Source organism: Xenopus laevis, chromosome 1L, assembly GCF_017654675.1.
Source record: "Xenopus laevis strain J_2021 chromosome 1L, Xenopus_laevis_v10.1, whole genome shotgun sequence".
Classification (NCBI taxonomy): Eukaryota; Metazoa; Chordata; class Amphibia; order Anura; family Pipidae; genus Xenopus; species Xenopus laevis.
This window is the reverse complement of record NC_054371.1, coordinates 105,758,532-105,772,209: the sequence shown is the minus strand read 5'-3', so window position 1 is coordinate 105,772,209 and position 13,678 is coordinate 105,758,532. Positions and strand designations below refer to the sequence as shown.

The 13,678-nt window shown below is 37.6% G+C and overlaps 1 protein-coding gene across 1 annotated transcript in view; it reads right to left on the bottom strand.

The window, feature by feature from the left end:
- The window catches only part of LOC108712236, a 114,272-nt gene that overhangs the window by 27,050 nt on the left and 73,544 nt on the right, over nt 1–13,678 (bottom strand). Inside the window, exon 5 of the mRNA XM_018254396.2 lies at nt 4,613–4,718. Coding sequence (XP_018109885.1) covers nt 4,613–4,718 — 106 coding nt within the window. The remainder of the gene's footprint in view (nt 1–4,612; nt 4,719–13,678) is intronic.

The following is a 13,678-nucleotide window of genomic DNA, read 5'->3' as shown; positions in this document are numbered from 1 at the left end:
TTCAAAACACATAAGTTAATAGTGCTACTCCAGCAAACTTCTGCACTGAAATCCATTTCTCAAAAGAGCAAACAGAATTTTTTATATTCAATTTTGAAATCTGACATGGGGTTAGACATTTTGTCAATTTCCCAGCTGCCCCATGTCATGTGACTTGTTACTGCACTTTAGGAGAGAAATGCTTTCTGGCAGGCTGCTCTTTTTCCTTCTCAATGTAACTGAATGTGTCTCAGTGGGACATGGGTTTTTACTATTGAGTGTTGTTCTTAGATCTACCAGGCAGCTGTTATCTTATGTTAGGGAGCTGCTATCTGGTTACCTTCCCATTGTTCTTTTGTTTGGCTGCTGGGGGGGAAAGGGAGGGGGGGTGATATCACTCTGACTTGCAGTACAGCATTAAAGAGTGATTGAAGTTTATCAGAGCACAAGTCACATGACTTGGGGCAGCTGGGAAATTGACAATATGTCTAGCCTCATGTCAGATTTCAAAATTGAATATAAAAAAATCTGTTTGCTCTTTTGAGAAATGGATTTCAGTGCAGAATTCTGCTGGAGCAGCACTATTAACTGATTCATTTAGAATTTTTTTTTTCTTCCCATCACAGTATCCCTTTAACTTGTGAATGCGGTCGAATAGGGGAGCGTCCACAGCATCCGCAGGGGGCGCAGACAGGACCCATGAAGCCTGCTGCCCACCAAGTTTTATTACAGTGTCCCTCTGGCCCACTCCGGCCCGGCTGACCATGAGGGAGGCTCAAAGGCTCACATATAGAATGAATCCTGTTTATTCTGAAAGATTATCCTAAAATCCCAGTTTGCAGGTTAATCTGGATGAAATGTGGAATTAACTCTTTATTATTGTCCTGGATATACTTGGGACAAGGGCTTAATGAATGACACATTTCCATATTTTGTGAGTTAAAAGAGTCCTGGTCAAATATTAGACCATGAAAGGGGGCTTGAACTCAAAAAGTCTAAAAATCACAAGACTTAGAGCACACAGGAGAAAGCACAGAAAAACTATAGGTATGGGATTTACTATCTTGAATGCTTACTATGTATCTTCTGGATAATGAATCATACTCATAAAACATTTCAACATAAAAAAGGATTATTTTGCCACCAACATGGATTTATGCTTGCCTACTTAACCTCAAATGCAAGGTACTGTTTTATCATATTTATTAGAAAAAAATGCTATGTTAGCATGTATTAGAGACATAACATTCACACACAATATCATACAGTATGGATGGTTCCAAATCAAATCTTTAAACTTTCAGTTCATCCATACTAACAAATTTGCTCTCAAATCTTACTACATGAGTAACCAGTCATATTAATGGAGGCAAGTCAACTTGAGTATCACTAGTTTGCTTATGTGTAATGCACACAGTCATGGAAAGCTGTAACTAAATGCACGTCTTCATGTAAATGTTTACATTTCAGTTTGAATCCTCTATATATAGAACAGCCAATAAGTCAGGTTTTTTAAATGAAAGCAAATGGGAGTCACAAAATAAATGCATATGCATAAATGTTCACAAAATAGGTTTATTTATAGGATTGCAGATGGGGTCGCATTCTCCAGCTGTAAGCTATAACTGACACACAGTGGATTCATAAATATCAATACTATAACATATACGAGCAAACCAGGCATTTTTATTACCTCAGGTTTCTCAAAGAAAACTCAATGACCAAAATATCTGGAACCACCAGAAACTGTTTCCCGTACAATAGATGGGACCAGTTTGCACACTTCTTCAAGCTCCGCTCTCTGGCCCAACACTTGACAAAACCCCACAGTTCATAACAATGCTACAAATATTTACACAGATATTTTTGAACAGACACCCTGCCAAGGTTCCAGAAATGTTCAGTAAACAATTAGCATTTAATCACTAGGTACAATTCATATATGGAACATATAAGGGTTTCTTAAGTAACACTGCAATCATTTATAAATGGATAGTTCTACATTATGCTGGTGCTGGCTTCAGCTGAAAATGGGCACTGACCCATGACATATGAAGATCTTTAAAAAGTTTAGTAGATGTAAGTAAGTAGATGTATAGGGTAGTGCTGACAAAACAGTGTCTACATAAGTCACAGTCAGGAAAGGGTAAATTAAAATTAATACAAAGTGAAACTTTTCTCCTGAAGCCAAAATATAAATTGGCACACTGGTAGGAACAGCCCTTGGAATGTAATCATTAATTTAGGGCTTTATTGAAGCCTGGAACCTCCCCAGGTTTTTTTTAAGGTACATTTTCTTTACCATATAGGCACCCAAAGGCTGATGACACTTTTTCTGGCCTTTTTTATATACTTTTATCTTTCTTCCCTATTAATAACATTGGCATCAAGTATAATTTTTACTGGTCAGGGGAGTAGAATACCAGCCAGGCAGCAACCCTAATTGCCATGCATCTTATGCTAGCAAGTGCACAAAGTGTATTGCGACTGGCGTCTCATTATTGGCAGTTGCAAGGGCAGATCTAATTGCTGTCCAGTGGTTGGCCATTTGATTCCACAGGGATGTGATCATGCATGTGTGCATGTATGTACATTTGCTAATTTGAGTGAGTGTACATGTGTATGTGTGGCTGCAATGTTAACAGAGAACAAATCAGAGGGTCTTTTACCTTCCAAGTAAGGGGTGCAAACAAAATAAAAAAAACAGTGCTTAGTGTAAAGAGCCATGTCCCTTAACTTACACATGTGGTCTATCTTAAATTTAGTGCTGACTAATGCAGGCAGTGCTCGATCCATGGGAAGTGCTTTAGGTCTATGCTCTCCAAAAAGGAGCACAGAGTTCTGCTTCAAGTTACAAATTACAGGAGTACAAAAGACAAAATCACTGAATGCAGCCTAAGGTCTGCTGCTTACCTGGTGCTAGGGTTCGGCATGTGGGAAGACCTGGCAGTCTTGGTAAGCATAGGTACCATTTACAAAGTTAGAGGAGGGGGGGGGGAGTCCTCAAGAATGATTTTAAAAAACTAGGTGTAAAGTTGAGGGCAAGGACTTCCAGAGATATTAGCTGTGTCACGAGCAACGCTAAGAAGACCGCGGGAGCTTCGGGAGATTAATGTGTGGCTGAGAAATTGGTTTAGGGAAGAGGGCTTTGGGTTTTTGAAGAACTGGGCTGATTTCTCAATCAGCTACAGGCTCTTTGCTAGGGATGGGCTGCGCCTCCATAATGATGTTGCAGCTGCTTTGGGGGAGAAGATGGCTAGAGGGTTGGAGGAGATTTTAAACTACGTATGGGGGGGGGGTGCGGTAAAGTATTCCGGGGAAAACAGGTTAGATGAGGTAGTGGGCATAGGAAGGGATAACGGGGGCGGAAATATGGTTGGGGGTACTGTTAAGGACAGGGAGGACCTCCTGTCAAATATGCAATATGATACCAGTATTAAAAGTATGTTTGCAAATGCAAGGAGTCTGACTGGTAAAATGGTAGAGCTGGAGGTGCTGGTGCTGCAGGGGAAATATGATGTTACTGGTGTGGCCGAAACATGGCTGAATCAGTCTCATGAATGGGCAGGAAATAGCAGCTATACTTTGATTTGGAGGGACAGAGGCAAATGTTTGTTAGGCAGGGTTTAAAAGCTAATATAAAGGAGGAGGTGATGTTAGAAAATGAGGGGGCAGAAGCCTTTTGGGTGGAGCTCTTTAATGATTCAAGAGAGTCAAGCAAATTATTTATAGGAGTATGCTATAGACCCCCTAATGTAAGTGGAGAGGTGGAGGCTAAGCTCCTGATGCAAATAGAAAAAGCTACTAGTTTGGGGAAAGTAACAATAATGGGGGATTTTAATGACTGAAGCAACATTACTGCCAGTGCTGTTAATGGGAGCAAGTTTATAAACTTGTTGCATGACAATTTTATGGCACAGGTTGTTGAGGAGCCAACCAGACAATATGCTATACTACATCTAGTGATCTCAAATGACCTAGAACGTATAGCAAATGTGCAAGTAATTGAACCCCTGGGTAATTGTGACCATAATGTGATATCATTTAATGTCTGGTGCAAAAAAAACAAATATGCACTGGGACAACAAAAACCCTTCAAGGGCTGCCCTTAAGAGCACAGATTGGGGCATTATGTTTTCTGCTAAAAACACAGAACAGCAATGGTTGGCATTAAAAATTTCAAAAACTTTACTATGAATGGTGTTAGTGGAGATAAATGTGTCAAATATAATTCATGGCTCTTGGATAACTGCCAATAAATATTTTGCTTGCAGATGCTGGAAAACAAACTTTAAATGTAAATTTTCACTTCATGGTTTTTAATAGTCTTTTTTTCATTGCAGTGAGCATTGTCTTTATATATGTAAAGTGGTAATGTTTTCTGTTTCAGTAATCATATTAATGCTTTACTAAAGCAGGAGCTCTTTTCATAATGTACCACTTGAATAATATTTACAGAATCAATTGAAGTTTTAGACTTTAGGAAGAAGCTAACTAGATAACTAACACAGAAAAGTTGCATGATGTCCTATAAACACTTTCTGTACTGGAAAATGGAATATGCTTCTGCAGCTGTAAAAATAGATAAAGCATTATATGCTGAGTGCAACTAAGTATTCAGGTCATTTCTTACCTCGAAGTTTGCTTTCCTGAGGTGCCTTTGCCAACCATGATACAGCACTGCAATAAGTCTGGAATGTTATAACCTCATTATTCACAACTGGAATTTGTTGAAGTATCTGGAATAAAGGCAAACACTGATCAGCTTGTCAGCTTGTCTGCATTTTCATTATTCTTTAGTCAATTTCCTTCCTCTAACATTTTCAATTCATTTTTACTTTTCTTGCAAATAGCTCAGTAAATTCAAATCCTATCCTATGCACGATTTAAGCATTTCCAATACTTTTCAGCAAATGCTCTGTTCATTAAGTAGTTTTCAAAGATGAACCTTCCTTTTGACTTATGATTCGGAATACATTGTTAAGGGTTGATTAAATAATCGGAAATCATCCCTTGGGGAACTCGAATTGAAGGACATCCTGTCAAGATAATCAACATCACTAATGCTCTTACAGACTTTGAATCTACTCTCCGGTATTCAGACAGGGTAATCCAAAGACTGGGACTTGTCATGAGTTCCCAGAGACACCCTTCATCATCCAAATCCTCAGGGAACAATGGAGAGCAGCCTTATGTAAAGACATTCTTTCTTTAAAATAATGAGATGGGGCTATTCCTCACCTTTGCCTAACAATTCCAATGTAAATTTCATTCCTTAATGTTTGCAGTAAAAATTTAACTGAATTTGGCTAGTTGTCTATAGCACATGTCAAAATAGCTCTCAAACATGCAAACATGTACCTACAATATATTTTTATTTTGACTAAGCCTTGTTGTTACCATCCCATCTCTCCTAATTCTGTTTCACTTGGACTGTTGCTTGCCTTATAATGGTAATGCTCTAATTACAGATCTCCATTTTGCTAACATCTTTCACCTGTAATCCTCCCTTAAGGCAATATATTGAGTCTGAACTGTCTCTTTAGAAATATTTCCTACAAAACCACTGTTTTCGATTCAGGATTCTTTTGGTCTATAAAAGATGTAATATATGAGGCAGCTATATATTGCTGTCTCTTTAGCTCTGAACACATTTGAAGCCTTTCTACTATTTCTACTCTTAATATAAAAATCACTGTTAAACCAGAGATGTCCGACTGTCGTGGAGTTTCAGTTGAGCAGCTGGAGGGCTGAAAGTTTAAATCCCTGCATTAAATTCTATTCCCTTGCTGTCACTACAAAATTCTCTTACCTCAAATGCTGTGCTTAAGCCAAACAGCATCCTTTTTGGCATTTAAAAGCACATTACCATTATCTGTATTTTCATGCATATCTGAAATGTTATAAACGGCATGGCCATGAACTGCAGTAAAATTACACTTTCTGGATGGTATACATGTTTTTTCCTTTTATTGCTCCTTTTTATTGTTGTTTAATGTAGAGTTCTTGCCCTTATTGCAATTCTAGTTCTTAACTGGCAGATATTTTATTATTATGCCTCTGTCAGTTAGGAGGTTATATATCAAAGGTTGAATGTTAGAATAATGTGATTTTTTTTAAAACTCTAATGAATTCATTTTTATTCACAATTCGAATGGAATATTATTTATGAACATTTGCGCGTCTTTAGTAAATTTCCCCCGATGGGAGATGGCCTTCCCGTAATTCAGAACTTTATTGATAATGGGTTTTCAGAGAAAGAAACCCGTACCTATGTATATAATAAACTGCATTTTAAGATTTAAAACAAGACAAAAAAAGAGTAAGAAATAAATGCATACAAGTAAAGGACAACCTGTAGTTAAATACTTGAGTTTTTGCATTTGCACTGACATTATGACATTTCTGCTGTGTGAACTGCAATGTGGTGATATGTTGGCTCATTATGAGTGTCAGGCAAGAATAGGGGGACCTACAAAAAATGGGGGAAATGGTTGGTGCATTTTACATAGGCTAGAGGACCGCACCTTTCACAAAATTCTAGCACATACAGTAACTACCCTCAGTTGTGCAGAAAGCAGTGGCTAAATGTTGCCCTGTATGGATCTGTAGTTTAAGGTAAGGTATCCAATAGTAACTTTAGGCCTATAGAAAGAATGAAGGAACAAACTTATTATCAAACACGCAGAAAAAAAATCATATTGTTCTAATGTCTCTTTACATAATACTTCTATATTCATGTTATATATTCACAATCAATCAATACCAGTAGTTTAAAAACAGTAAAAGTGAGCAAACTGCAAAACTTTAAACTGATACTAAAACACGACAATAAGCATTTTACAGTCTGTCCATTACCCAATAATATTATAAAATATTGTGCTTTAGGATTCTATGTCCTTCAGCACCGGACATGCGTGAAACTACTGATTTTCTCGTGGGTTAGGACAACCTTTTAGATTTTAACAGCAGCAGCAAGGGGATGCAGGATGATATGACAATGAAAGGATTTTAGCTGATGATGCAAGATGAACTTTGATAGCAGCGTGAAGTGCATTGGTTCCACCTTGAATGTATGTGTATACTTTATGTATTTATGTATTTATGACAATATATATTACAAAAATTATTTACACATTCCACACAATTTGACATACATTAAATCTTATTTTAATATTTTAATGTTATCCCAAAAAGAAACACAATAGCTAACCCTGCAGCAAATTAGATCTAATCAGACTGATATACTGTAGCTCAAGATAACTAATTCCTTAATAATTTAATATTTACTACACACGTAGTTTAGTATTGGTGGCCATGAATATGTTGTAACTGTGTGGGACTAGACCTGAGCAGGGAAATTAATTAGGTTACCTTGTACTCTATGGTAGTGATGGGCGAATAAATTCACCAGACATGAATTTGCAGTGAATTTGTATGTTTTGCCGCAAGTGAATTAATTTATGAAACTGTGGTGACAATTCACCTGGCCAAAAATTTGCCACATCAAAAAAAAAATGTAAGCACGTCAAAATTAGCGTGCGCATAAGAATTGTCGGCCATTGACTTTAATGCTTTTTGACTAAATAGTTACATGTATAAAAATTGTTGCTCGCGTCAAAATTTACGTGCGTCAAAATTATTTTGACGTCCATTGACTTCAATGTGCTTTGTGAATTTTTCGCACTTTCACAAATTTTGCACTAAATGAGCAAATTTTCCTGTGAAATGGCACAGATTTGCCCATCACTACTCTATGGTAAATGTGCAAATAGCCTTTTCTCAGATATATGGTATGTTTAAATTTTGAATCTGTTTATAAACTGATTTTCCTTTGCTCAGAGGTACCATTTGACAGGTATTGAAAGCTCACTGTAGAATTTATAGAATGCAAGCTCCCACTTTGATTTACTTTTTGCAAGGTAAGGCTGACAATGTCCATACCCTTAAAACAGAATCAATGGGCTTTATTTAATTTCTCCTTCTGTAAGTAGATCTGCATTTTAAACAGCTGTTTAAAAGCGTAGTTTTGAATGGCATTTTAAAGGAGAAGGAAAGTCTGTTTGCACTTGGCGGTGCCAAATGTTAGGCACCCCCAAGTGATTGTATTAACTTACCTGAAACCCAGGGCCAGTGCTCCTATTAGCAGAATACTGCAACGGGCAGGGGTTATACCAGTGAGCACCACGGAGAGATCTGCTTCCTCTTTCTTCGCACGGTTGCACATGCTCAGTAGAACGGAAAGCCGAAAACTTTAACTAAAAATTCTACTATTTCGTTCTACTGCGCATGCATCGATCCGTGGTATAACCCCGAGCCGGTGCAGTTTTCTGCTGATAGGAGCACCGGCCCAGGGTTTCAGATAAGTAAATACAATCACTTGGGGGTGCCTAACATTTGGCACTCCCAAGTGCAAACAGACTTTCGTTCTCCTTTAATACTTTTTGTGGTTTTGTGGTAGGAAAGCTACAATTTCTTCTGCTATTGAAGAAGTAATGCTTATGCTGCACTAAGAAATGTACTGATTAAATCTGACTTCATTAATCCAAACACATATAAAATTTATTTTTCCTAGGAGAATTGCTTTGCCAAGAGGTAAAAAAATATTGCTTTTTTTTGCTTACTTCACAGTTACTTAGGATTAAGAAAATGGGATTTCTCACTTGCCAGTGGTTATAGGGCATCCTTCTGAAGCGCTGTATTAAAGATGTGATCCTCTGAAATAAACATCTTATTTACTGGTCATTTGATCCCGTAAAAGAGAAGAGTCACAGGATATTATTTAAATAAGATTTAATATCCTGTATACCACCTTACAGCATCAGAACACGCAGTTATTCAGTTTTATTGAACTATTTTCCATTCGAAAATTCAAACTATGAAAGAGAAACCATTGCCGGCAAATATAGCTTTATATTTTTGGGAAACATCTGCAACGTTTCACCCAGTGAAATGTTCCTTTAAGAATGTATTTAACACTGAGAAATGTTGTTAATTCAGAGGGCAAAAGCCTCGGAATATATTGTTTGTATACACAAAAATTCTTTCCTGTATGCCATCTGCAAGTAGTGTTACCTAAGTACACTTTAACATACAGATATAACTTATTCAGAGGTTATTCTTGAGTAGCTCACTGTAGGCATTTAAAGGTCAGAGATAATGATAATTTTGTATACAGTCTGTACTTTGTAACTGTAGCTTTTGGCAGACACTGCCTAGACACTGCCTAGAGTTGCAAAGCCAGTTATCCACAATAGCCCCCATTCATCTCTGTTCCAACCTAATTCCAATTAATGTATAAACTGCCTTTCATGTTATTTTTAAATAAATAAATGTAACTAAATACATTTATCCTTGTTAAATTTTATATGCCACATTGCGGCCAAGTCGCCAAATTTATTCAAATCTCCCATCGAAGTGGGAACATTAGTGATGGGCGAATCTGTGGCGTTACACTGGAAGATTAATGAATTTGCAAAAGGCATTGAAGTCAATGGGTGTCAAGATAAATTTGACATAAGCAACAATTTTTATATGAGCGACTATTTTGTCCAAATGCATTAAAGTCACTGGCCATCCAAATAATTTTGACGTGCGCAAATCTGTTGTTTTGCATATATGCTATATAGTATCATCAGCAAACAGAGATATAACACATTGTGAACCTTGAAGTCATTTATTTAAACACTAAAAAATAATGGATCAAGAACAGCCACCCCTGAGACACTCCACTAACTAACATTGGTCCAGTTAGTACATGTTCCATCAATAAACACTTTTTGTAATCTAACTTTCAACCAGTTCTCTGTCCAAGTACAGATAGTATGTTTGATGCCAGTATTCCTTACTTTTTAAGTAACCTGTGTGGTACTGTATCAGATGCTTTAGCAAAATTGTAATATTTCATAATCCACTGCCACTCCAGTGTCTAGGTTTCTGCCAGCTCCTTATAAAAGACAATTAAACATACCTGGCATGTTCTTTTGCACATAAAACTATTCTGGCTAGAGATGGGCGAATTTGACTCATTTCGTTTCTCCAAAAATTAGCTGCCGGCGAATTTTTTTTTTGACACAGGTCGCCATACAAGTCTATAGCTGTCATTTCCGCGACGAAACAAGGCGAAAAAATTCGCCCATCCCTAATTTCTGGCACAAATTGATAGTACTGTGATATGAAATATATTTGAATACCTTAATCCTTAACCTTCTTTCCAAAAGACTTCCTACTACACATATCAAACTAACAGGACTAAAGGTACCTGGCGCAAGGCTAATGCTTATGAAATGGCATCACGTTTCCAATTCAACTTTTTGTTTGAGAAAAATGTGAAGACCTATAGTAAAGCAGAGCAGATATGGAGCAGAGTAGAAGCACATGTTCGAAAATGCAGAGTCACTTTTAGGGAGGAGTTCAAAATCAATGACCAAGGATTATATGTGCTCCAAGAAATCCTCTGCAGATTTGCAGGACATGGCAAGTGAATGTGCTGTTTAGGACAGTGATGGACAATCACATGTGACTAAAAAAATCCTGCCACAAGTTGTAAAAGGGCTACAGGAACCACAAGCTGTGAACCACTATGTGAGGACTCTGTTATTGTCATTGGAGCTGTATGGAATTGGCTCTAAAAACCCTTCAAAAGTTTTTCCTACAATTATTAAATGCAGGGGGCCTTTTAAAAAGAATTGTTGTCCGCTGCATGAAAAGGCTGAGTAATATAACATGGTATCATAAATCAAAATTGTATACTTGTGGAGCAGGAGGTGGTCCAGCTATCAGCCATGAATTAAATCAATATTAAAGAGGAGCTTCTTGCTGTTCTGGACCCAGATATTGTATCCTTAATCAATGGTTAGCATTACAAAGGTACAAATGTTATATATCGTGGTGAGACCCAGAAGTGTCTTGGAATAAAACACTACAATTTAATTTATATTCTTACCCTAGAGAAAAAAAAGCTTGGAAAGACATGCAATGTTGCTGTGTGAGCAGGGAAGGACAATAATATGGAAGCTGATCTTTTCAAGGCACCTTTATTCAAGGCATCAGTATTAAGTTGGGATCAACTTGGGAGATTTGCTGATATGGAATGTAAAGTCTAGCTATCCTTTCTAAACTAAGGGATGTTATCCAGTTTATCTAATAACATTTCTTGGTGACACAAACGTTACCTGTTTTATGATCCTGAGTGCATTTCATCAGCTGACCACAGGATGGAGAGCTTTCTTTTGAAGTTTTCTTTGTATGTAACCACATTAAGCATGCTCTGTTTTGAGGATACCATACAGTAAATATTGTGACGTGAAAGAGAATGCTATTTTTATGCAATAGTATTTATACCCTGGAAACAGAATTAATGATTCAAACCTAAGGAGAGGATGAATAGAAACATAGAAATTATTTCTGTCAGCATCTTAAAACAGATTTCCTATTGCTGATCTTTCTTTCTTAATGCCAAATACTTTCTACATTCTCAGGGTACCTTTATATTTGATTCACGTAAACCATGGTACACAGGCCCATTTGCCTCAGTTGCTTGGCAGAAGATAAGGCTGTGCAATGGCAAATATTTAAGTATCAGGCATGATGAGCATTTATTTTTGCTCACTGTATCATAGTATTGAAACACTATAACTTACAGTATTTTTGCCAACATCAAATTATATACACTGTGATAACATGCTAAAGCATTTGGTACAATACCACACTGAAGGTTACTGGATGAAAAGAAAGAACTGGCTGAAAGATAGATTACAAATAGTGGTGGTAAATGGAACAATAAGTAATTGGACTAGTGTTGTTAGTGGAGTACCGCAGAGGTCTTTTGCTTTTTAACTTGTTTATTAATGACTTGGAGGTAGGCATTGAAAGCAGGGCCAGGCCACCCCCGCCTCTCCCCTGTGAGCGTGCGAATGCAAGCTCGCGACCACACGGGCGCTTGCGACCACACGGGGGAGATTGAAGAAAGGGAAGGTCAGGGTATTGATGGAGGGAGGTGCGTGACACAGGCGAGGGAGGGGAGTGATGGAGGAGAGGAGGGAATCGAGCAGCAGGAGAGCAACCGACCAGTTCCTACCCCTAGTTCCGGCCCTAATTGAAAGTACTGTTTCTATTTTTGCAGATGATACTAAATTGTGCAGAAATATAAGTCTCATGCAGGATGCTGCCACTTTGCAGTTTGAAGTGATTTGACTAAATTGAAAAACTGGGCAGCAAACTGGAAAATGAGGTTTGATGTTTATAAATAAAAGGTTTTGCACTTTGGGAGAAAATATAAATGAAGTTTTACTTTAAAGGGTAGTTAATTGAGATGGCTCTGGCGATTTTCGTGGATAACAAGCTGTGTAACTCCAGGAAGCAGTGCAGTTTGGTGCTCCGGTTCTTAAGGCTAAGGATATTGCTGAGCTTGAGACGGTGCAGAGATCTGCAACTAAACTGGTAAAAGGGATAAGGCATTTTTCAGTAGCAGTATGCACAAAATGTCTCTGTCTTAAATATATTGATAATGGGTTGAGTGCAGAGGACCTCTTGTATTTGTCTATAAGTATTTTGTGGTCACAGCCTCATTGCACCCCCGCCTAATGTTTTTAAAAATTAGTGGTGAGCACAACTTTCCCTTGTTTGTTATAGTTATACAGGAGCAGTGACCAGCTCCTTGTTGTAGCTCCCACCCTTCCCATTTTTAGTCAGATGATCCCACTGGTGTCTAATAAAAGGGCAGCCAAGTTTGGGAGTTTTACTTTGAAAGCAGCTTGTAAGTTGCAGGTAAAACTTAGTCCCTTTGTAAAATGTATAATTAAGCAATTGAATTCTTAATGAATTAGATGAAAATTAAGCGTAGGACTGGCCAGATATGGGATGACTTTGACGTAGTTGGCTATCTTAAATATATTGCAATATATGGACAAACAATCCCTGTTTTGTTGAAAGGGTAAGGCATTTTTCAGTAGCAGTATGCACAAAATATATTGATAATGTATTGAGTGCAGAGGACCTCTTGTATTTGTCTATAAGTATTTTGTGGTCACAGCCTCATTGCACCCCCGCCTAATGTTTTTAAAAATTAGTGGTGAGCACAACTTTCCCTTGTTTGTTATAGAAAGACCTAAACTATGAGGGTAGACTGTCAAGGTTTGGGTTGTTTTCTCTGGAGAAAAGGCACTTGTGTGGGGCAATGAGGAATCAGTACAAGTTCATTAATAGCAGGGATCTTTTTTCTCACTCAAAAGAGCAACGCGCTTGTGTGGGGCAATGATGACTCAGTACAAGTTCACAAGAGGATAATAGCGGCAATCTTTTTTTTCTCACCCAAAAGATCAATGTGCTATAGGTGACCCCTTTAGACTTGATGAACTGAATTTTCATTTGAAGCAGTGTAGGTGGTTCTACATGGTGATGTCAGTGAGGTTGTGCAATGCCCTGCTGGATGAAGTTGTGATGGCAGATTTTATTAGTGCTTGGATGATTTCTTGAACAAGCATAATATCCAATTCTATTATAATCTTCAGATCTAAAGGTAGTTAGTATAGCTATTGTTATATACAGTAGAACCCCGATTTTGCATCCTATATTTTATGTTTCATGGAATTGATGTTGTTTTGGTAACCCCCCCCCCCTGAAAACATGAAATCAGGGTTCTAATGTAGTTAAGTATTTGAGTGTATATATAGGTCTGTATACGTAGTTGTATATATAT